Raw genomic sequence first — 25901 nt, forward strand, 5'->3', positions numbered from 1 at the left:
TCCTTCCTGATGCGTGCTCAGACAGGCAAATTCAAGCTTTGGTGAGGAGGAGGCCTGTAGCAAGGCTGGCTTCAGGGACGTGTGGCCTATGCAGTCGCTCAGGGCCCCATGTGCAGAAGGCCCCGTGCTTAGTTTTATGCTCTGTAGTTGCCATCTTGAAATTCGTGATAACCTGTGAACACGGGGGTCCTGCGTTTTTATTTTGCACTGCGCTCCTCAAACTAGGCAGCGGTCCTAAGCAGCTGCCTCTCAGACCCAGACTCTGAACTTCTGTTTAGAAACAGTTTAGTAGACTATGCCTGCTTCTTCCTGAGTCTGTTCTTGAGATTTGCATTAACAATATCTAAACTCTCCTTAAAGCATTTCCTAATATCTGGCAATGAGAGAGTAAATTTAACACAGTGTTTCTTATAGGAGCGGTACAGTCTACAAATTTATAGGAATCCTGCACTAGTTTACGATTATTGCCTTTTTAGATACGAAGTCAGTTTTGGAATATTAATTTAAAAAATCACTTTTTAACAAATTTTTTCCTGGTCTAAAGGCTGGTGAAGATTGATCAGGAACCAGATTAAATGTGATTCATTTATTAGACAAGAACGGAGTACCCATTAAAGGCTAAGGACATGGGCCAGAAACATGGAGTAAGGCCTGTCTCTGCTTTCTAAGAGTTCATAATGGGCTTAGAATGACAGGTGCAGAGAGCCATTATTTCTGCCTGGGGGCCTTGGAGATGGGATAGGGGAAGAGATTAAATACCATTTAATAATGTAATACTGCAAGGAGGGGCTTTGTGTCAGTGGGAGGACATTGGGAATGTACTTTAGACTAGGATTTGAATCATTATAGCTTGGTCAGACTTTTTTTTTTTTCATATTTTGGCACTCCAAGAAGCTTGTGGGATCTCAGTTCCTTGACCAGATATCGAACCCGGGCCATGGCAGTGACAGTGCTGAATCCTCACTGCTCAGCTACCAGTGAACTCCCCAGACTTGTTTTCTGATTCACATTTGATCACTTTTTTTCTCCTGTGCTTTTAGCCTCGGCACCCCAATCAGATGAAGGCTCTGACATCGACTCTGAACCAGATTTACCGCTCAAGAGGAAACAGCGCAGGAGCCGAACCACTTTCACAGCAGAGCAGCTTGAAGAACTGGAACGGGCTTTTGAAAGAACTCACTATCCTGATATTTACACTAGGGAGGAACTGGCCCAGAGGGCAAAGCTCACCGAGGCCCGAGTACAGGTACTGACATCCAAACATCCCCTTCCTGCTTAAACCCACACAGGAAACAAGAGTGTCTTCTCCTCTAAAGCATGTTTCAGACCAAGAAAGTAAATATATCAGGAATGGTCCTTCATTGTGCATGGCAGCCTCTCACATTATAAAGTTCTTCCTTTCTCTCTCATTTCTTTCCTTCATATTTCGCCGTGTCGTGATAACGACGTCATGACCTCCGTTTCCATTTTATGGCATGTGCTTGGTCCAAGCACCTCCTGCCAACAACCCCCCTTGCCCCCTGCCCCGCCATCTCCCCCAAGGTATGTTTGTGGTATACAGCAACATATTACTTTGCTAACCAGTCAGAAAGTTTTCCTTTTCCTCTTAATAGGTTGATAAGTCCAATTAAATTGATTGATGTGATGGCTATATTTGGCTTCTTTTCTATTACATTATTTGATACAAGTATTTTATATGTATAGATTTAAAACTGTGATCCATTTAATTAGCTTTCTTTGTATTCTTAGTATTTTTTTTTGTATTTATGAAAGTAGACATTCTTATTTTAGACTTTGGTTGTCATTATGAGGAGAATGTAATTATATCAGATGTATCACAGAGAAGGGTGTCAATTCACATTATATCATTTCAGGAATCCTTGTTATGTACCAAGCACTGTATAGACTTTGGGGGTGGTACATAGATAATAGCAAAATTTTGAGTGGTTACTCTGTGCCAGGCACTGTTCTAAATGCTTTATAAGAATCAGTTCATTTACTCACCATTAAAACCCTAGGTTGGTGCTATTAATATCCCCAATTTATAGATGAGGAAGCTGAGACTCAGACTATTTAAGTAGCTACCCAAAGTCATGTAGCTAGTAAGTGATCGAGGTAATTGGATTCCATACACTTCCTCCCTATGGCCTTTCAATTATGAAGATGTGCAAAGTTATATAAGGTAAAATCCCTTCCTTTAAGTCTAGAAGCATTGCAAGTAACTATATTATTTAAAGAACATTTTAAATTATCTTTTCAACTCAGAAGTGTTCTGAACCCTCTGGAAAGGCTACTTTGGTGTAATATGTTTCTATTGAGTGATAGAATAATGTTTCATTATGAGTAATGAACTTTCTTCTCAAGGCAGTAAAGCATGGTTGGAAAGATTACAAATGCCTCAGGGTATCCTGGAACCCCTTACTGCCCCAGGAGTGAAGTTACCTTGTCTGGAAACGTCATGTTATTGCCAGATACTTGACGTTCATAGTTAGAGTGAGGCTGGGGACTCAGCAGCGAACTAGGCAGTTGATATGGTCTCCAGATTGATCGACACTTTCCCATAAGCATCTAACTGCCTCTCCTATCACAGACTATTTTGGAATAGCCTCTCGTAGCCTGCAGAGCCAAGTCAGAGGGATTGTTTCCTTCAACTTGACTTTCTTTCTGATCATCACAGTGCTAGGAAGGCCAAGGAACACTAAGATGAATTAAGACAAATTTCTCAAGGAACTAATATTTAATGGGTAATAAAGTAAACGCATGAATAATTTAAAAACAAAGCCGAGATGATAAGTGCGTTAGAGAGAGCTGAAGTGCAGTGAGAGTCGAGAAGAGGAAAGGGTGAGATTTTATTGGAGTAAACAAGAGGGGATCATGAAGAAGGGAGGGTTCAGATGGCCTTTTGAGTTTAGATAGATATTCATTGGACAGGGAGGTTGGGAGAGTATTTTGGTAATACAGAATAATGAGCAAAAGCACAGAGTCGGAAGCACATGAGTTGCATATCAGATGACCTTTCATTTTTCACTCTAGTCGTGTTGAGAACACAGTGAATAATAGTTCAATTTGGTTAAGGGTAGGGAGTGCTAGGGTGGCAGGAAGGAATATGATTGCTTGAAAATCTATTTGCTCTCTTTGTATTCTTAGTGTTTATTTTTTGGTACTTATGAAAATGTTCATTCTTAACTTTGGTTATCATTATGGGGAGAATATGATTATGTCAGATATAACATACAGAAGTGTGTCAACTCAGGTTATTCACTCGTCATTTCGGGAATCCTTGTTATGTACCAGGCACTCTGTGGAGTTTAGGGGTGGTACATGGACAACGGCAAACTTTTCAGTGGTTTCTGAAGTAGGTCAGTGGCAGTGAGGATGGAAAGGAGAGAACTGCCTTGAAAGGTGGAAGGTAGGCAGCTGATCGTGTGAGCTGGAGGTGGGTGCAAAGGTGAGTGTAGGGAAGAGTCACAGATATGCTGGGGTTTGCAACACAAATGTTTTACAGCTGGAGCTATTCGATCCCTCTGCCTATTCCATTGTGATATAGCGCTCCTTCCCAGAAATGTCCACCGCTGACCACAAATCATGATGATATTTATAGACGTATATATAAATATCACATTATTTTATGGTAATATATACAGCGTATGTATTATAATATATATAATAATGCTACAAATATGACATATATCAAATCTATTTGTTTTTATTATAGTTATGTGATCACCTGGTTTAAATGGAAAGTGAGGTCCATTCATTCTTCCATTCTTTTGGCAAACCTTTACTGACTGCCCACTATATTCCAGGATCTGGTCCTTATCCTCTCTGGCTGGCCAAGCCCACATACTGGGTCTGTCCTTAAGATAGATCGAAGATCAGTTCTGAACTCAGAGTCAAAAAATAAACATTGGCTGTAAAGAAATCAAACAAAGAGAGTGACGGAAAATTGAAAAGAGCGTGCTGTGTTGCTCTCCCTCGTTCATTGTTGCTTTTGCCAAAGACAAGGATGGGGGGACAGAGTTAATCTCAACCGCATGCAGCTTGTACAGTGCCCGGCACTCGCATCTGGCTCAGTGAACGTCAAAGGAGAATAAGAATGGCCCATTAACTTCCAGAGGACATGGGATCAAACCAATAAAGAGTGGTTCATATTTTTCTATACAGTGACCTCCTCTCCGAAGCGGGGCCCTCATTAACCTAACAGCTGTCCTAATGTGGCTTTAACCCGGTGACTCTTTGCATTCCTTATGGCTTCATTAGTTCCCTTGAGACACATCACGTCTTGCACCACAGCTATGATCTACAGCCTAACAAATTCCCTACAACACCCGGCATATGGATCTTTTACTTAACCCAGCAGGAAAAAGAAGGGAGTAGTTAATCACTGATTAAAATGCCAGAACAAAATCCTTTAGTTTTTAGAAGGATCTGGGAAAGCAGTAGCAAAGTCAACTCAGTTTGAGTGATAGCCAGAGAGTGTGAGTTATTTTAATTTGGGGCACCTGGGAAAACCCAACACCAAACACCGCACCCCCCCCCACAAAAAACCCAAATGTGTCTACATTCCTTTTTTTTTCCTCCCAGAGGGGGGAAAAAAAAACACCTTCTAAACCCTTCTGGATAAAAATGAGACTAAAGCTTTAATAAATTAGACCTATGTCAGTATTCCATAAAAATTTGTTTAGACAGTAGCTATGTTATATTTATCAGAGTCAAATCTGAGTACACAGACTAAGAATTATTGTACAGCAAAGACTAATTTGCCTAATTCACCTCCTGGGTAGCTGTTACTATGCAAATAATGGCGAGCACTAAAGTTTTGTAAGGAAGGGTGACTTGCAGATGTTTATGATGTGTAAAAGTTTTAGTAAATATTCCATCTAAAACTCCAAGAAGTAGGCAAGCATTGTTCTCTTACCACCCAGGTAATGGAAGACAGGAAAGGAAGCTGCTTGTGGAAAAGCATTTAACTAGGAGTCAGAAGATGTGGGTTTTGGTTTCAGCTTTGCCAAAAATGTTTTGTTGGGCAAGTCACAATTTTGCTGTAATCCTGCTGGACTTCAGGTTTTTCAAAATTTAAATACAAATTTGAAAATATGGGGTTTAGATCAGATGATCTTAGTCTGGGTCCATGGATGACCAGGATAATCATGGATGGACTTCAGGAGATCTGGGAAACTTGAGATTTGTGCACAAATGTTGTGCCTTTGCCTGTGTGTGTGTGTGTGTGTGTGTGTGTGTGTGTGTGTGTGTGTGTGTGCACAAGTGTTAAATAGGGAGAGGGCCCCTAGCTCTCATCATATTCCCAAAAATCACCACCTCCTGTTCTTTCTTTCTTTTTTTTTTTTTGGCAGCACCACACAGCTTATGGGATTTTAGTTCCCCGACCAGGGATTGAACCCAGGCCCTCAGCAGTGAGAGCACGAAGTCCTAACCACTGGACTGCCAGGGAAATCCCCCCCTGTTCTTTCCTTTAATTAAAACCCCCTAGGATGCATGATCTCTCAGGACCCTTATAGCATCAGTAATTTGTGATCCTCAGGGAAGCCCAATGGTGGTTTAAAGCCATCTAACAGATCTGTATAGTTTATTTTTATTTTATTTTTTGCGGTACGCGGGCCTCTCACTGTCGTGGCCTCTCCCGTTGCGGAGCACAGGCTCCGGACGCGCAGGCTCAGTGGCCATGGCTCACGAACGCAGCCGCTCCGCGGCATGTGGGATCTTCCCGGACCGGGGCACGAACCCACGTCCCCTGCATCGGCAGGCGGACTCTCAACCACTGCGCCACCAGGGAAACCCCAGATCTGTATAGTTTAAAGATAGGTACAGAATATTGGTCCTGAACTCCATAATAAAGCAAAAATGTGGTCATCCTACAATTCTCTGCAGGAGTTTGCCCTTGGGATACATAAAGATGCAGTTAAGTACGCTTTCATGTGTGTTGTGATCCTCTGACATTCACAGGAGTGTGGCATTTCTCCTCATCAGCCTTGCTCATCCTTTCCCCAACCTGCTCTCCATACAGTGGTCAAGGCTGGGTAGCAGCAATGGGAAGAGGGCTGGGCGTGTGAGATATGGGAGAGAGGGAGTGGAGTGAGTGGGAAGGTCCAGGGAACAAGCAGCTTGTCCTGAATTTACCTACTTGGAAAGTACTGTAATTGGCACTTTAGTTTCAGCTCTAGTATTTTTTTAAAATCTTTTTTTTTTAGATGTTGGGGGTAGGAGGTAATTAATTAATTAATTAATTACTGCTGTGTTGGGTCTTCGTTTCTACGTGAGGGATTTCTCTCGTTGTGGCAAGCGGGGGCCACTCTTCATCGCGGTGCGCGGGCCTTTCACTATCGCAGCCTCTCTTGTTGAGGAGCACAGGCTCCAGATGCGCAGGCTCAGTAGTTGTGGCTCACGGGCCTAGTTGCTTCGCGGCATGTGGGATCCTCCCAGACCAGGGCTCGAACCCGTGTCCCCTGCATTGGCAGGCGGATTCCCAACCACTGCGCCAGCAGGGAAGCCCCTCAGCTCTAGTATTTAATGAAACATTTTATAATCTTGTTGTGAATTCTCTTTCTAAGGATTAATGATTACATTCTCTTCCCATTTTTTAAATGGCATTTGAAATAACCCATCTGGAACAATGTAGGTTAGATTGCCTTTGAGGACCACGCCAAAAATGTGAACCAGTAATTTATTGACGGGCAAAATTAGGCTTACACCGTGGGACAATTAACACTAATCCATGAACCTTGGAAGCAATTTGGACCTAAGTCTCCATTCAAGCCAAACTGGCGTTCAATTATTTGAGGTGTTATTTGGGTACTTTCCTGTTTGCTCAGGGGCACAAAAGGCTTTGGCTGTAGACCAGAGAGCTTAGAAAACAAAGCAAGTCTCTAATTCTTGGATTTCTCAGTGTGACGTTTGTATTTAATAACTAACATTTACTGAACACAGTATCTCTTAGGTGTTTTGCAAGCTTTGATTGTATTGTCTCATTTAACTGATTATATTGTCTCACTTAATCTTGTGAGGGAGCTTTTTTTTTTTTTTGTGGTACGTGGGCCTCTCACTGTTGTGGCCTCTCCCGTTGCGGAGCACAGGCTCCGGATGCGCAGGCTCAGCGGCCATGGCTCACGGGCCCAGCCGCTCCGCGGCATGTGGGATCTTCCCGGAACGGGGCACGAACCTGTGTCCCCTGCATCGGCAGGCAGACTCTTAACCACTGCGCCACCAGGGAAGCCCTGAAGGAGTTTTTAATTTCTCCCATTTAGCAGATGAGAAAACAGAGACCCACAGATATTATGCAAATTGTTCAAGATCACAGAGGTAGTGAGGGGTGGGGAAAGGTGGGATTCAACTATTGCCTGGTCTGCACTGCTTCCATGTGAATGAAAAGTATTACCGTATTTCTTAAAATATTAAGTTTTTTTTACAACTTTCATTGTTGAGAACAAATTGGTACTTTTTTTACTCTTGAAGAGAAAAATTTATAAAGACCTGTTCTTTTGTGATTCATTACCTTTTTTCCCTAGTTATCATGATGTTGTATTTTAAATTTTGCTTCAAAAAATCATTTGATATTATATTACTCCAGAATGGATCTAAATATCATGTCCAAAAGCGTGAATATGACTTTGTAGAAGGGCTCTGAAGAGAGACGTACAAGTAGGGAAAGATCCAGGAGCAGATGAAAATGAACCAGGCTGCAGTTCATCAAATGAAATAAAAACTTGGTGCGAGGGAAGGTTCTGATGTAGTGTGATATTATACAGGCAATTGTAAGCAATTACCCACGCCTGGGAGTAGTTATCCACCAATGTATGTCTCCCGCCCCACTTTCTTACCATGCTAAGTGTGATGTGTAAGGCCAGGTAATGCTGCGTGGGGAGAGTGAAATCACATTGAATTAGAGATCGTAGAATGACATTTAATAGGTAGATAGCTTAGTAAAACTTGTTCTTCCTGCCCTTCTGGCTAAGAAATTGGTGGAACACTCATATTCTCCTCCAGAACATCAAAGGCCAGTTTGTCTCTGTTGCAATTGCTACTCTTTTCAAAACAAAGTTTCTCGTGATAGTAACAACTGAATCATAGATGCCTTCCACCCATTTTAGATGAACGTATTCAGTATTCTGCACTTACAGAAGCCATTCAGTAGATTATTCCTTGATTGTCTGTTAGGAATTAGACAGACAATATTGGAAGAGTTGGGTAGGACTTCTGAGGGCAAGGGAATGTCTTTCAGTCAAAGATGGGCTAATAACAGTACCCCAGGATCACTGTGCATAGCCAGTTTGGGTACTTAAAATGAAGGTGATTTCAAGGGCATTTTTTTTCCTTTTAAAAATAGATGTTTATGAGTTTCAAAGCATAAAGAAGGCAAGGGCCGTTTCCCATTTTGCAAGTTCAGTATATTTTTCCTTTAGTGCTTCTTTTGGCAGTGTCAGCTGGTTCTAGGAGATGCAGAGGCTGGCAGGGGCAAGATGATAGAAAAATCTGGTTAAGGGCTTCCCTGGTGGCGCAGTGGTTGAGAGTCCGCCTGCCGATGCAAGGGACATGGGTTCGTGCCCCGGTCTGGGAAGATCCCACATGCCGCGGAGTGGCTGGGCCCGTGAGCCATGGCTGCTGAGCCTGCGCATCCGGAGGCTGTGCTCCGCAGCGGGAGAGGCCACAACAGTGAGAGGCCCGCGTACCGCAAAAAAAAAAAAAGAAAAAAAAGAAAATTCTGGTTAAATGGCCAGAGACAGGCAGCTCAGTCTTCAGTAAGCCCTGCTTCCCTCAGGAATAGCCCTCTGGATTTATTTAGCCTAAATTTAAACAACATTTAAATTCCTTCCTTTGGGAAACTCTGAAACCTCCTGTTGAAGGTTTGTTTTTCAGTAAAGATTTGCTTCCCAACTATTTCTCTTCATCTTATATTGTAGTTATAATATATGCTGTATTGTAACTATAAGAATTTTTATTCAACTCCTGGTAGGTTTATTCCATGTCATCAATATTTACTTGTATCATTTTGGAAAAATGGAAATAAAACCCCCAAAACTTTACCCCTAGCCTTTTGGATTTAATGTTTTGAAGGGATTTGTAGTTATGATGTTTCTTCTAATTTATTATCTGAGCAAAGACATTTTTGATTTAAAAAATTGGATTATGGAGGCGTTAGCATGAGTGTAGATCAAAAGTAGGTTAAGACTGATCAACTAACCAGGCAGAGCCCACCCACTGGAAAAATCACATTTGGTCTACTTATCTAAAAGTTACAGCAGGAAGTTGGCACAGAGAGATTGGCAACACGCTCTGATAATGTCAGAAGTGGCAAGCTTCTGAGTTCTTCATAAGGGATCTCACCAGTAGATTTGAAGACAGTAAGTCTGAATGAATGAAGTCACATCAGAACTTTTGGAAATTCAACTCTCCTCCCAGCCTAGTACATTAACCTGAAGGTGCACTGCCCATGGGCTGGTCTAGATAAGTGTGGGGAGGGAAAAAAAAAACCAACCCATCACCTGAGCCAGGTGTGCCTCATTAATCTGGAGGTTTTATACTCTAAAATATGACACAGTGCGTGGTATGGGACAGTGCATTCAGGCATGAAAACAACCCTAATTTCTCACCCCCAGCCTCCTCAGGCTAACCAGCTTGTTCCAAGCACTTCCCTGAAAACAGTTTTCTTACCCTGATGCCTTTGGGAGTCCCGGTAACAGACGCTTAGACTTGCACTGAGAAAACACAATTGACGCAGACCTGAAATTGAGTACTGTCAATGGTTCTGTTATCCCAGGTGGCAATTTCTTAAGTTAAGTAAAACTCTAATTCAATTATGTATCAACATGGGAAAATATTGACTTCCCTTCTTTTCCTGTTGGAAACTTAAGGAGTATTAAATGTTAGCATTCTGAGGAAGTTCAAATAGCTTTCCTTACAACTGTCTTGCATCATGGTTAGAGATGACCAAACTCTTTTCCAGATAAATGCTTGGGTGATTGGCAAAAGTTTAAGCAGATACCTTGGCAAAGTATCTGTTAAACTGGGCTTTCTTGCTACAGAAGGGAGACATTCCTCTCTTCACTCTTTTAAAAATTTTAGGGCTTCCCTGGTGGCGCAGTGGTTGAGAGTCCGCCTGCCGATGCAGGGGACACGGGTTTGTGCCCCGGTCCGGGAGGATCCCACATGCCTTGGAGCGGCTGGGCCCGTGAGCCATGGCCGCTGAGCCTGCGCGTCCGGAGCCTGTGCTCCGCAACAGGAGAGGCCACAACAGTGAGAGGCCCGCATACCGCAAAAAATAAAAATAAAAAAAAGTTTTGTGACTTGAAATTTACATTTAAGTTGTATAATTGTTAACTTTGTTCTATAAGGAAATCAAGTCTCAACTTTTCTTAGACATGCTGGTCTCTTGTATCTCTTCCAACTGGCGTGACCACTTTTCGAAATCATATCCAAGTTTTAAAAGGAGTTGAAACTTTGTCTCCACTCTAAACTTCTCCTAATTTCTCTGCATTTTCAAACATGGAGTTTCTACCTCCTGTGAGCAGTTATTTTGGTGACCTTGATGACTCTGTGAGTTCCTAGAGGAGGAGACAGTAAGCTACTTGAACGCAGGGATCCTATCTTATCCACCCCTTTAGCCCTCTGTTGAAAAGATAGGTGCTTATAGCTGCTGTTGAAAGAAATAATAAATAAACCCACTATTTAAAAGTAGATAAAATGCTTTCATTTCTTGAAATACTTACCTCTTCAGCATCTATTTCCATGAAGACCAGCACAATGTCTCACACTTTGGAAGGGATGGTAGCATAGCTCCATTTATCCTTCTGGTTAATTTATATGACTTTCCAGGAATTGTGCACATAATGTCCATAGAGATACAAACACATTGATAAGACGATAAAAAACAAGGGTTAGTGTGATAGGTAAGACCAAATTAGGACACGTGTCACGCGGGGGCCAAACAGACTCCTGGATCCTCCCCGTTATGCTGCGGTACATGAAGGTGGGAGGGTGCTTATGGTGATGGCAGGGAGTTCCCGTTGTTCCCATCCCTGCTTAGCCATCCCTTCCCATGGTCACCCCCCGGGCTCGTGGGGGCCCTGCAGGACCACTGAAGGCCCTCGAAGTCCCTCTACTGACCCCTGACATCTAACTCTCCTTTCTTCCCTGACAATACAACCCAGAAGGTGGAGGGCTCTTGTGTCTATTTGCCCTGTCAGTAAGGGGCCTTTAATCTGTTTTAGCATGAAAAATTCATTAAGACTGTACTATTATTTCATCAGTGAAATCCTCAAATTTTAAATTAAATCCATAGGTCTGGTTTAGCAACCGCCGTGCAAGATGGAGGAAGCAGGCTGGGGCCAATCAACTGATGGCTTTCAACCATCTCATTCCGGGGGGATTCCCTCCCACGGCCATGCCGACTCTGCCAACATACCAGCTGTCCGAGACCTCTTACCAGCCCACAGCTATTCCACAAGGTATGGAGGAATGGAGTCGGGGGTTAAGATGCAACGCCCAATCTTGTTCCTTGCTGCTTAATTTATGCAGTGAAATCTTCTGCGGTGTCCTTGTGGCTGTTTGTATGTTCATTACATTACATCAGGTTGTCCTGAAAGTACTGATACCTGTCCCATTTCAGAAACATAGTTTGTCCTGTGACCTGTCTGAATCTCTCTAGATAAACTGTGTTGTAATATAATACTGTTTCAGTATTTTAAAACAAAACAAAACAGCATCCCTAAATAAGCAGGCAATTTGCTTTTCATTTGTTAAAACTTTACATTTATACTCCAGTCTGCCATTAACTGAAGTTCTGTGACGGCTCCTAACTGCAGTAGGAATAGAGGGAAGGTAAGCTTTGATAAAAAGTCCCTCTGTCTTAGTGCATAGAGGTGAATGGGATAAATGATAAAACTAAATTAGTTTGCATTATGAAAGATAGCATTGCAGGCATTCGAAACTATACTGTGACACTAATGTTCAGGTGCTTTGGAAGCATATTTGATAAGAAGCTTGAGACTTGCAATTCTTACATGGGTTAATCATCGTGTTGATGAATAACATTCACTACCAAAATAGGTTTGTTCGCACTGTCGATGTGATTTCTGGATTTCGGTTCTGGGTGAGTGTGCGTTGAAACTATGTAGATAAATTATGTACTTGCACATTCATGCAGAGAGGTGGCTGTATTTGTTATGAGTGGTTCTAGACCTGAGTGTCAAAAAGGACAGCTTGAAATTTACATGTGGCTGACCAGGATATACTGCTGATGGCTTGGTGACTGTGAACTTTTGTACTGAACTTTCTCTGCTGGCCTCCAAAGGAGATTTATGGCTGATGACCTTCTTCCTTGCAGCCGTGTCAGATCCCAGCAGCACGGTCCACAGACCTCAGCCGCTTCCTCCAAGCACTGTACACCAAAGCACTATTCCTTCCACCCCGGACAGCAGCTCTGCCTACTGCCTCTCCAGCACCAGGCATGGATTTTCCAGCTATACAGACAGCTTTGTGCCTCCGTCCGGGCCCTCCAACCCCATGAACCCCGCCATTGGCAATGGCCTTTCACCTCAGGTCAGTCCCGTGTTTCCAGACAGACGATTTGCTGTATACCAGAACCAAATAGTCAATTCCCCGAGGCAGTCATATAATGAATTGCCAAATTTAAACCATAATGTATTCTTTATACAAGCCACATGATTTCAGTTTTCTGGTTTCCTTTCTCTCCACCCTTCCTACGGGCTGTATCAAAAGTTGTAGCTTAGACTTAAAATCCAAGTGACTTTTAATGTAATCACAGAGATTGTATGTTATACTTAGCTGTCAAGGCATTCATCTTCTGCACTCCTTGTTCAGGGTTTTGGGTAAGAGGTTCACACACATTTCTTTTTTTAATGGTATTTGGTCAGCTGATAGGGTTGTGAGCAAAAACACTTAACAAGAAAACACCAAAGCTTTTATACAATATTTGGAGAGGAGGTTCACACGTTGTGTGGAGAGAGACCCAGCTGATGACTACAGAACTCTAGGATAAATGAGTTATAAATGCACAAATTAGGAGAATTACTGCTCTTTGGGAATATATAGATATTTGAATGTTGTAATTGTTTTTCTAATTTGCATTGGACTATGAGCTTTTCTTGAGAGATTATATTAATAAATTGCCTTGATAATTGCATGTCAGGGGGTTGGTTAAATTTCCTACATGTGGCATCTGTCTGAGGTTGACATTATTAGCAGTTGTTTAAATACAGATCACTTGATTTTATTAGAGAGCACTTGGCCCAGGTGGCGAGGAGAGCTGCCCGCTGAATTTGGAGAAATGTCACGAAGGGGTTGCAATCTATAATTGCAATCGAGAATCTCTTCAGGGCCGAGAGTGAGAGTTTTAACAGCTTTATCTTTTCTTAACCCCCTTTTTCCTCTTGGTGGTTAGAAAAACAGAGAGAAGCTCAGAATGACACAAATGAAAAGTGAAAAGACAATTATACTCAATTACACACTAATCACTGACTATCACTGCTGCCTAAACACCAGGAGGGCATTCTAATAGGCAGAAAATGAGATTCTAATGGCACAAAGGGTGGCCAAAATAACGACTCATATATCTTTGCCTTCTTCGTTTTCTTCAACTTGTGGTCTGCGTCTTGGGAGTGGAGTTCCTGGGCTCTGCACAAGGGTGATAACTCCGAGCAGCTGAAAAGTTCAAAGCCGTTGGAGTTGAAAAGAATGAATAGCAAAGGCAATGAAATAAACATTTCTGCCTAAAGGCAAAAGTTCATAAATCCTTTTTTGTAACAGTGAATGTAATTAAGTTTCATAGATTCCTATAGCACATCCTGGGATAAAAAATAAGGGGTGGCTTTAAGCCTCAGCTGAAAAATAACAACATGAAAACAATGGACATGCTTCCTACAGGACTTTAATACATTTAATTTCCAAGTGCTCGCCTCTGTGAATGTGATTTTGCATGAAAATCATGGATTTATATTAATAGATGCATCTTTAAATGTCTGGATCTATAGCATAGAAGCTTCTTCCACAGTTTAGAAGTAACATCAGAAGTAGTTATCTCTGCAGTTTTATAAGTCATTTGGGGCCATAGAAGAGCTTTCTATGAACATGACTTAGTTGAAAGTTTGCATAAAAGTAAACTTCAACTCGAACCACTTCTGTAAGGTGAGACCCAGGATTCTTTTGGCATTTCTTAGTGTTCGAGCATAATAAAAATAATGACACGAACATGTATTCTCTAAGTGAAGCTCCTAGTTTCTTGTATTATAGATGTCTGCTCTTGTATGTTATAGGAAGTATAAGTGTATTATACTGTGTTATATAAATGGAGGTACTAGCACTTGACCTTGAAACTGTTAATCCTTGATTTCAAGAAGCCTGGCTATGATTCCAGAGTTGGCGGTAGGGTGGGAATCATTCCAATATCAAGCCATGGAAAATTCCACAGGCAACTTCTCCTGTATTTCTTTACTATGCTCTTACACATTATGTTAACTCCTCACTTATTAAATTGCAAATATCCAGGACATCTTGCAATTCTACCATATATTTCCTCCTCAACCCACCACTAGGAACCCATGTTGTCTTAGTTCTCGTAGCATCTCCAGTGAGTTAGAAAAGAAATGAATAATATGAAAGCTCCTCCTTATTTCCTTAGGCAAAGTTGGAGGAAAAAAGGCTGAGTGAATCAATATCTTGCCAGACATATTTACAGAAAGATGGAATAGGGACATTAGGAGAGTTGGGAATTAAAACAGATTTCTATAGCCTTTAAGGTTTACCATTTCTCAGGAATGCCTCTATTTAAGGAAGGTGGGGAGGTGTGCACTACCCTGTTTTTGATTGTTTGGCCTTGTTAAAAATATTGTAAAGAAAATTTGAAGAAAAGAGTCCACGTCTAACAGCTGGTTTACCTGTTAACTAAAGAAGAGAGTAAAGAAAGTGTGCTCATGGCTTAGTCTGTTTCCTTGCTACAGAGAAGTGCTTATTAATATACTGGATCATATAACATTAAAAACAGAACTAAACCTGCGACTGCCATTTCTCCTCTTCTCCTCCAACTTTTCCACTTCCTCTGTCTCTATCTGGACGTCTAATATACAGACAAATCAACTGAGGATCAGAGAGCTTGTGGTCGCGGCGCTAATAGTGAGAGAGCTGGGACTGGACAGAGGATTCCCAGCTCCTACTCTCGAATCTCATTCATGATAGCACCCAGTTGGGTGAAGAGGAGACAGGTTTCATAAAAAATAGAGGTGGGGGTCTTATTCATATTTTAAAATCATTTTATAGAAACTAGTTTTCTAAACTTTGGATTTGGGTTAATTAACACTCTTTTTGCTAATGCACTCTTTACATGCTTTTTAAAAATTTTTTATAAATTTATTTATTTATTTTTGGCTACATCGGGTCTTCGTTGCTGCTCGCGGGCTTTCTCTAGTTGCGGCGAGCAGGGGCTACTCTTGATTGTGGTGCGCAGGCTTCTCACTGCGGTGGCTTCTCTTGTTGCGGAGCAAGGGCTCTAGACACTCAGGCTTCCGTAGTTGTGGTACGTGGGCTCTAGAGCACAGGCTCTGTAGTTGTGGCACACAGGCTTAGTTGCTCCGCGGCGTGTGGGATCTTCCCGGACCAGGGCTCGAACCTGTTTTCCCCTGCGTTGGCAGGCAGGTTCTTAACCACTGCTCCACTAGGGAAGCCCTACATGCTTTTTTGCTTTACACATTTTTCTTATCAATCTTTTAACTTCCCCCAATAATAAAAAGTACTTCATGGTTATTGTAGAAAATGGAAAAAAAATTTAAAAAGGTATCTCTAGAGTAGGAAAAAAATTCCCCTGGGGAGTCACTATTAATATTCTTGCATATTGCCTTTCAGCTCTTTTTGGGTCTTATGCTTAAAAAAAAAAAATATATATATATATATATATATATATATACACACACACACATATATATAATTGAGATAGTATGCATATTCTATGTTATATAATATGTAACTTTGCATCTTACCTATTCCCTGCCTTTACTCTTCATCATAGGTCTTTACCTACCTATTCATTTAAATTGAATTGGAGCTAAAGTTTTTTGAGTCATTATGATCAATTCATTGTAAATCTCTTTAGTGGATGCTATTTTATTTGTGCGTTTTATTTGATTCTTTTCTTAGTGTCATCGAAATTGATGTATTGTTTGCCATTCAGACTTGGAAATCATGAGTTAGAAAGTATGTGAACCATTGTGAAATCGGCTTTCTAGTTTCTTGTCAAAGAATTAATAGACACCATTATGATAAAGCAAATTGTTTCTCTGTTGGTGTGAGGGATGTAGTTGATTTTCCTTTGGGGTCTCTAACATATCTGCTCCCTTGAGCAAAGATTCTTTTAAAGCTTGGAATCAGGGACTTCCTTTTTGGTCCAGTGGGCAAGACTCCGTGCTTCACTGCCCGGGCCGCGGGTTCAGGAAACTAAGATCTCTCATGACCTGCGGCCTTAAAAAAAAAAAAAAAAAAAAATGCTTGGAATCAGAGCCATTAGTCAAATGGTGTTTCTTAGATTCCCTCAGTGCTTTTCCCAGAGAAATTCTCAGCTTCGGGAGGGATGGGTGTGAAGCAGTGAATCAGGAAAAGGTTACACTGTCCAGCTGGTGGGATTAGAGTAGTAGTAGACTGACAGGCATCTATGACATTCCAAATCTCAGAATCCTGATGAAAACTTTTAGAAGCTTTGGTCGTATCCTTCCTCAAGTTGCTTAAAGCGTCTGTGTGTTACTGAATCATTGGAAAAGTGTATCTTGTTCTGAGGGAATCCATTACTGTATCTGGGGAATATTCCCATTTTATTTATGCAAAAGCTGAGGCCAGTGCAACACAGTTTTCCATGGGCTCCAGCACTGACATTCAACTCGATTTTCCTGCAGGAACCGTCAAAAGCCTTCACAGATGGAGGGCTGGATTTGTCAGGGAACTTGAGATTCTCAGGGATGGGTGGGTTGGGAATAGGCTAATTCCCTTGAAATTTTCTACTGTCTCTGAATTTCTAGGACCATTTGAACTATATAACCCTTTCAGGAGATGAGGCTTTTATGATGAATGACAAAACACGATCTGAGAAGGAAACCATTCAACTCCCTCTACCCTGCAGTAGCACCCTCTTTTGAAAAGTTGTGTTTTCTTGGTGTGGGAACAGCACAGAAAGAGCAAAGGGAAATAGAGACCACGCATTTCCCCTCCAAACCCAGCTGGTGTGTTCCCAGCACCTTCCTGCATGTGCAGGAGAAAAAAAGGAATGCCGACTTGGACTACAGAGTGCCAAGGAAATACTACCATATTCTCATGCTCAAGACGTGAGACTAATTAACGTTTGGCCCATGTTCTTCTAATTAACTTTCCTTTGCAAGAAACATTACCCTCACTGCTCCCCCCACCTCCCAAACACGCAGAGCCAAACCCCCAAAACAAGGCCAATTAAATGAACACACTTATATCGTTTCAGCACCCCCCTACTCCTACAAACGCCACGGTTTCTGGTGACAGCTTCTAATGATTTCTTGAGTGAAATACAGTATCAGTGGGTTACACTAGGAAGTTATCTAGGAAGCTTTTTTTTATTGTTATGTAGTATACAAAAATGGGCCAAGTTGGCTGCATTTAGGGTTCATCAACCATTGCAAATGATTCTTTGAATGTTTTGGGTTTGGTAAAACCTAAAACACATTTTGCCAAGCACTTTTCCTCCTTAATTTTTCAAACTGTGTATTTTAGGGAAAATTTGATCCATATGGTTTTGATTCATTTCCTCTTATATCATTGACATTTTTTTTTTCCTACGGAGCCATTTGATATCCAAGAAGCTTTCTGAGCCTTTCCTACGTTCATTTTAAGCGTTTTCCTCCTTAAAAAGAGGAAGTCCTCTTTGTAACCTCAGAGGCTATAAATTTTGAGTACTCTCTCAATTCAGCAATACTTAAAAATACATTTGGTATAAATCTGGATTATTATGAACACATTTTATGTTTAGAACAGATGGGCGGATTTTTGTTTCTGGTTTATGAGTGAAACCAATGATAAAATAAGAAAATCGGCTTAAATTACAAAAAAAAGTTTTGTTATAGACAACTTTTAACTGTTATTAATAAATCCCCACAGTAAGATCTATGCTCAGACCCCTCATTTCAGATTTTGGCCAGGTTTGTGTAAGATGTAATTGAATAACCAGTACACCTGTCCTATTTCATGGATAATGTACTGAGGAAAGAAAAAATTCTCATAAAGATTTGTGTACCAGGCTTAAACACGCTTGAATGTTTGCTCACCACTCAGCACCTCAGGAACAAAGAGTAGGTCTGCAGATCTCATCAAGTTTATCGACCATTCATCTGTTAAGTCTGGTTGAATCATCACAGCTCTGTGGGGATGAGATACTGCCTCTGAAACAGACCCAAGAAAGAGCAGATACATCTTTCTTTACACTAAGGAGGCTGTGGTTAATGGTGGAAGACGTCAGGATACACTTTTGTTCTTATTCACATTTTATAAAAGAAAAATTTTAACTCCACCACCCATCCAGTTACTTTTAAAGAATAATATTAAAATTGAGATTATCAGTGTGTAATGTATGTAAATTGCATATTTGGTGTCAGCTACGCTTATTAGGCAGCTTCTCCATTTCATGCATATATGTATTAGACTGTCGTGGTTCCATTTCAAATCAGATTTCAATTGCTCAGCACCGTTTCTTTTGACAAACATTTGTTACTCCTGAAACTTACTAGGGAGAAGCATTTAAGCATTAATATGTGTACACAGAACTCAAGACTGCTTTTGATTTTGCTTGTCATTTCCTGGACCACAGTGTTCACAAGTATCTCAAATTCCTTAGCTGCAAGGCAAGATGAAGGATTTTTGTCCATCGAAGGTGTGCGATTTACTACACATCAGTTTGTTATGCGAATGGGGTATAGTCATTAAGAATGGTTGTGATGGGTACTTTTCTGTTTCGTATAGAGAGAATATCCTTTTCACTGTGGTATAGCAATTCCTTGGTCTTCTTTAGTACTGTTGATACATGTAAAAGCAGTAAGATTTACCCTGATGGCGGGGCCAGCTCCTGTTTCAGGAGAGCTATTTTTCTGGACATTTTGGGCACACATCCGGAAGCTGCTTGATGCCAGGCCATTTGTTTTGTCCATTTCACACACAGGTTGCAGATCCTGTGCCCTCAACCTACCTTTATCATCGTGAAGAACCAGACAAACAGGTGGCCTGCCACCAACTCATTTCCAAACAAAGGCACTCCCTTTTTACAATTTCCAGAAATTCATCTGTGGAAGAAAAAGGAGTGCTTTTGATTAAAGAGATTGATTGGGTGTCAAACAAAGCTTGGACAGAGAGACGTTCTGTACAAGAGTGGCAGCCTCTCTGAAGCTTCAGCCTCTTTCTGTTTCATTTCTCAAGCAACTCATGAGCTCACAGCCAGGGCTGCAGAAGCCTTTTACATGTTTATGAAGGCTCAAGGATGTTTACGATCATAAATAAGCCCATTTCAGCTACACCAGAGTAACCACTGGCCATTTGCATGTTTCCATTCCTCCATATTAGGTTTTCAAGATATTCTGCTTCGTGGTGAAAACGTTGTTGCTAATCCATTTGTTGAATCAATGCAGGCTGTAACTGACCTGGTGCCTTTGGTCTTTCTCCGAAGGCTGTGGTTGCTACCCTTAAAGAGCGCGAGGAGAGCCCTGGTTTATGTCAGCTCTAGCCACAGCCTCTTGAGTTAGTTGGAGAATTGTGAGAGAAGCAAGTACCTGGCCAAAATCTCTTTTTAAAAGAAAGGAAGGGAGCAGCAGCCTCCAGTGACTGAATCTTACGTCATGTCACTGAAATGAGCCACAAGAAAACCTTTCTTGCTGAAATAAAATTTTTTTGTGAATTCAATTTATTTATGTAGAAATTCCATCAGCTACTTTCTCTTGTACATTGGACAAAAAATGTAACAACCCCAAGGTATTTAGACCCATTTGAATTCCTTTAGCCATTGAAGAGAAAAAATTGAGTGTGATCGCTTGGTCCATAACTAAGCTACTGGAATAAAAAGGTTTTCTTTTTCGTCAGTAAAACATAGGAAAGCCGTGCTGAATTCTAGTGTGAGGCCAATGGTCTGAATCAACCCTTTATATGTGGTTGGAATGCAATGTAAAGCTTTTAATTTATTACTGCATTTGCAAAATGGCAATATCTATAGAAATCTCAATACTTGCATATTTATTCAATTAGAGGCTGAATGTGTGCTTTGTACTGCAGACACAGAAGACTGGATTCAGTCATTCGTTGTATACTATTTTTTTTTTTTTTTAAAGAATCTGTCTCTGCAAAACAGTCTGGGTTTCATCAGAGGTGTATATTTTTCAATGTATAGTGTCATATTTAAAAATTCCTCTCGACATTTAGCTAGAGTTCAGTAAACTAGAGTTTCTGAGATTAGTGATTGTATTGTCTCCACTGATCAATGGAAAAGATGGTAAATTGGGAGACCCTTTGAGATAGTGCATTTTGTGGAATCAAAGGGTTGTGTTTCTACCTTGCGGGGAATATTTTGGAGCTGTGAGATGACTGGGCAGGCTGTCCTCAGCACTGAACTAATGAAGGATGCAGGCATTATTTAAAGAAATAACCATCTTTTCCCTCCACAAAATGCTGATGTCTCATTCTGGGTAGCTTGCATTACAAAATCTAATTAAACAGTTGCCGATTCAAAAAGCCTCTGTATCACTTCTCGACCTTTTGGCTAAGATCAAGTGTAAAAACCCTCTAAAGAGCCGACCCTCTATATATAAGATTCCAAGGGAAAATTTCTAGTTCAGTATGAACCCTTCTATGACACTTGTAGGCAGAATTTCTTACTTTAGTCTCCGTTGATGCTACATTAGTGTGTTTATACCTTTTTAAAATACATACCACACTGTATTATAACATATCCATCCCCCTTTGGACCATGAGCTTCTAGAAACATGATACTAGGTCATAATCATCTTTGAACACCCAGAAACCAAACAGTGTCTCATAATAAAGGCTTGTTCCCCAAAGTGGGCTCTTTGAAATAGTGGTTTGGGGAAAAAGGATTTTGAGCCAACAATTTGGTAAATATTTCAAATTATATCCCTTTACCTTTCAGAGTGCCGGTGCACATTAGCCTACTAAAGGCTCTGACGAGCCTTGCAGTATAGAAACATGTTTGTTTAACTCAGTGTTCTCTAATTTAACTGGAGATCCCTTTTGTTGAGTATCAGACTACCAAGTTTTGAGGAACATTTCCTAGGAAGTGCTGAATGAAAAAAATGGGTAGAGACCCAACTCATGATTTGTCCATTTCTAGAACTGTTCTTTAATTTTTTTTCGCTAGTGAATATTTCTTCTATTTAATGTCTGATGTTATCTCCTGCTTCAATACATTGTCACCCTCTGCAAGTGACCTTAGCAGGAAAAAGAGTAATTTTAAAGAAGAAGCTATTAACTGCTTAATAATGTTAAGATAGGCAGAAAAAGGGAGTAAAAACAGAGAGAATTCCTGTTTAGTGAACTGTCGGCCGTGTGGGTATAACTCATTGATCTAAGCAGGAGCCCCAAAGTCAAAAGCACTAGATTCCAGTACTTAACAGCCACTCACTAGCTGTGTGTCTTCAGGCAAGTTGCTTAAACTATCTCAGCTTCTGTTTCATCCTCCTGTTAAACTTGGGAGATATTGAAAAAGAGTCACCCTATAGAGCTACGCTGAGAAACACAGTACTTAAAAGGATTAAATGCATTTTGATAAAGTGATAATACTGTTTGTTGCAACAGAGCTCTCATTATTGTTTGCTGAAAAATATCATGCAGGCCTCTGACAAAAAGACATACTTTTCTTTGTCCCCGATGAATAAGACAAATGTGGAAGCTGACTACCATCAAAGGAAAAGCAGTTTCTTGGTGGACTGGAGTATTTTAAGGTATTCTACTCAGACATTTTAAAGACCTAAGGACACATATTGGTGTCCATTCAGAATGCAGTCATTGTAATGCTACTGGGATATGATACTCCCCAGAAATACAATGTACAAAAATTGGTTTTGTTTGAGTAATTCAGATCACAATAACATGAGAACCCACTACAATGAAAAGAAGAGGCAACCATCCTTCATTCCATGGGACTAAGAGTAGGGAGGGGACAGGGTTGTCCTGTTGTTTCCTGTTCTTATTTTGATTTATTGACATGTAATTTAAAAAAAAATTTATTTATTTATTTTTGGCTACATTGGGTCTTCGTTGCTGCACACGGGCTTTTTCTAGTTGTGGTGAGCGGCGGGCTACTCTTCGTTGCGGTGCGTGGGCTTCTCACTGCAGTGGCTTCTCTTGTTGCAGAGCACGGGCTCTAGGTGCACGGGCTTCAGCAGTGTGGCTCACAGGCTTCAGTACTGTGGCACACAGGCTTCAGTAGTTGTGGCTCATGGACTTAGTTGCTCCACGGCATGTGGGATCTTCCCGGACCAGGGATCAAACCCACGTCCCCTGCATTGGCAGGCAGATTCTTAATCAGTGTACCACCAGGGAAGCCCCTTGAAATATAATATTGACATGAACTTATTTTTTAAAAATCTACAGTCCAGCTTTTATGATACTAGATACCTCAAAGGCAGGAGAATCTTATGAACGCTATACTTCTCTCTCACCAGTAAAAGAGAAAGGTAGCTAAAACAACAGGTGCAAGGTTTTAGAAAGTAAGGGGCAATCTAAGTAATTTCGATTTAACTGATTGGGGAGTATTCCTTTTATCACTAAATTACAAAGACTATTTTGTCAAGATCTGTAGGAGCAGATTTAATTTCTGTAGGTCAAAGAACTATGTATATGGCCTCACTGTGGGTCCTGGATGTTGCCAGCTACTTCAAGTTGCCTGGGAATAGGAGACATAGCCACTGCCCAATTTATGATCAAGAACACAAGTAAGTTTTCAGGTAGAAAAGCACTGCAACATCTTTATTGGTCCAGTGTCCCTGGAGTCGGGAAGGTGGGGAATTAAAGTAGGTAGGACTTTAGCTTACCGGAATAGTAGCTTCTGGTCCTTAGACGGCTGTATTCTCAGATGTTGTCCCATATGTATAGAGTCGTTACACATTCATGCATCTTAAATGAAAGCTTATTCTGCCTTAACACAAAACCTGTGAAACAGGGCAGAAAACACTTCCCGAAGGGTAAGTTCATTCTCAGACTTTTGCAAGGCTGTGCACTGATTTCCCATAGTTAATAGAAACAACTCTCCTGATATCTACTCGTTAAATCAGTATCACTTGATCTTTTCAGTTGGCTCTTTTCTCTGTCCTAAGGACTTATCTTCCTTCACATGAAGAGAAGTGTAGGGAAGTTTCTCTTCTGTAATCTTCAGGCGTTTAGTAGATGGAGTCTTATGACATGGACTTTGGGCAGCCACAGAAACATTTGCCTGTATCACACATGATCTGGAAGAAAGAAGAAATTTCACTGTTGAGCGGGGCAAATTTTTTCCTCCCTCAGTAGGCTGGAATGTCTGCCCTACACACAGTTGCAGTATTGGGTGGAAGGGGAAGTTTTCGGGGAGTGAAGATACAGTGTAGCCCAGCACCCCTATGCTTCAGAGGGGCAGTGTGGAGGTCCTTCTTTCGAAAAGGTAACATGGACACCTAGGTTATTGTAAAGTTCTGTGTGAATCTCAGACAGCACTGGGCTGTTAAGATTCAGCAAGGTGTGCTTTTAGGAATGGTTATTAGGTGAATCAGCCCTGCATTTTCTTGAATGCAGGCTTAGCTTATGGGCAATTAGAGGTAAAGTTTTAAGCACCATCTCACTGAAGTACCGTGGGATGCCCAAATGTAGAGCTTTTCCCTTTCTGTATTTGGAATCCTAGGTCTCGAGGTCAATTAATATTTAGCAAACGTGTCCAGAAGTAGTCATATAATTAAACCAAGATATATGCTTAATTTTCTACAGTCATGTTTTTGAAATGGTGATAGGTTTGAGTGGTACCCTTTAGAAGGCTGCTGTTGTTTCCTGAAATGAGAAGAGTTAACAGCAGGTAATGTCATTCCTCTCAGAAAGAGTTTGAGACTCTCTGTGTTAAGTGATGAATGAGGGTATCTGACCCACATCTGTTTTACATTAGAATGGAACATTGCCCTGACATCTTTAGGAGCATTTGTCAAGATTCCCTGGACAGAGCTTCTGTAAATTACATGCTGCAAATGTGTCAGGGTCAGATAAGAGGATATCATTAACTCCCCCAAGTTTACTCAGGGCTCTGTCAGTCCATCTTAATATGCTAACAGCCAACAATTTTCCTTGAGCCATTTTGCTATATTTTTCATTCATAGAAGAAAAAATATGTATGCTACACCCTACCCCCCCAATATCACACATGTTCTTTTCTCATAAATCATATTAATTGTAGACATGGTCACAAAGCATATTAAATGCAGGTATGCGTAAATGAATTAAAACATATGAGAATTTTATTACAGCCCATGGTGGGTCTAACATAGTCAGATACCAACTGTATGAACCATACTTTTTCATTTAGGTGAAATGAGCTTTTTCTTAATGGGCTTTATTTTATTGATAATAGATGGACACGATATGATTGTTCATCATTGTCTAGAAGTAAACTCTGTATGTTTATATGTGTCTCTTGTAAGCCATTTCTATGCTAATTTTTTTGCCTAGGTTTATATTTTAGTCATCGGTCTCTAAAGAATAGTGCTACCCATTTGACAGCTTAGGTCTATTGAGAAAGCGGTATTCTAAAGAATCAATAAAGTAAAATTCATTCTGTAACTTGTCACAGAGCTGGAGATTAAAGCACATATAACAGAGTTTAACTGAGAAGGTACTCACTGTGATCTTTACAAATAAAACTTGGAAATATACGCACCATATGAACCACACTTGTCTGACACGCATACTTTTGCATCATGTGTGAAACATAGCTACTTTAAAATGTTAGCTAAGGATTAAAGTAAAAAATAAGTGTGTATTTAGCTGGACATTTTACATGCACTGTTTTTCTGTCTGGTTAGGTAAAGGTCAGCCATGCCCTTCCCGTAACTCTGGGTGGGTGAGAAGGTCACCATCCTTACCTTGCTAGAAACTTCTGCCTTCGGGCAACTTCCCTCTTACAGCTTTCAAACAGACAGGGCCAAAAAATCTAATTATTTAGATGCTAATCAACTGCAGGATAATTCCCAAGGCATTTGAATCTGAAGACAACATTTTCAGGGAAATCTCCGCTGTTCAAGTTTAGGGTTAGTTACAGCCTCAAAGATACAGTCACTGATATTTAAGCATAACATAACTCCAGTAGTACCCGTATCGGCAAAAAAACACGTGCATAAACATTTGAATTTTTTGTTTGGTTGTGGGAATAAATTATATCCAAATTTTAAAAGTTTATCATCATTAGCCTTTTGAGAAAAGTGTACAAGCTATTAAAAAAAAACCCCTTTATGTCATACAAAGCTGTAATTCACAGTGGTTTTCTAAAATGCAACTAAATGTGTATTATTAAATGTTAAATCAGAAAAGCATCTGATTACTTAAGAGCAAAAACGTAAATAAAGGCATGAACCAGGATTCCTGCTAAGGAAAAAAAGAAGCGCCTAGACGTACACCATAATTTGCTAAATCATTTTAGATTTCTGATAAGCTCTGAGCACTTTCAACTGATGGCAAAATCATAACACTTAAGCCAAGACGGATATTTTCCAGACACATTGTTTTCAATGTAAATCTTAGCTTGACTCATAGTTTTTTATCTTTTATATTTAATCTTACAATAGGAAAATTAATTCAAGAGAAATATGGCATGAAGCAATTGTAAAGAGTTAGTTTTTCCTGAACCATATAATCTTCCA

General features: G+C 40.6%; 1 protein-coding gene across 3 annotated transcripts in view; it reads left to right on the top strand.

The window, feature by feature from the left end:
* PAX3 (paired box 3) overlaps positions 1-25901 on the top strand; it is a 96042-nt gene that overhangs the window by 63415 nt on the left and 6726 nt on the right. For all 3 annotated transcript variants that reach the window (XM_060151265.1, XM_060151266.1, XM_060151267.1), the window contains exons 5-7: positions 1041-1246; positions 11294-11459; positions 12338-12552. In XM_060151265.1, the coding sequence (XP_060007248.1) occupies positions 1041-1246; positions 11294-11459; positions 12338-12552 (587 nt within the window). The remainder of the gene's footprint in view (positions 1-1040; positions 1247-11293; positions 11460-12337; positions 12553-25901) is intronic.

Source organism: Lagenorhynchus albirostris, chromosome 6, assembly GCF_949774975.1.
Source record: "Lagenorhynchus albirostris chromosome 6, mLagAlb1.1, whole genome shotgun sequence".
Taxonomy (NCBI): domain Eukaryota; kingdom Metazoa; phylum Chordata; class Mammalia; order Artiodactyla; family Delphinidae; genus Lagenorhynchus; species Lagenorhynchus albirostris.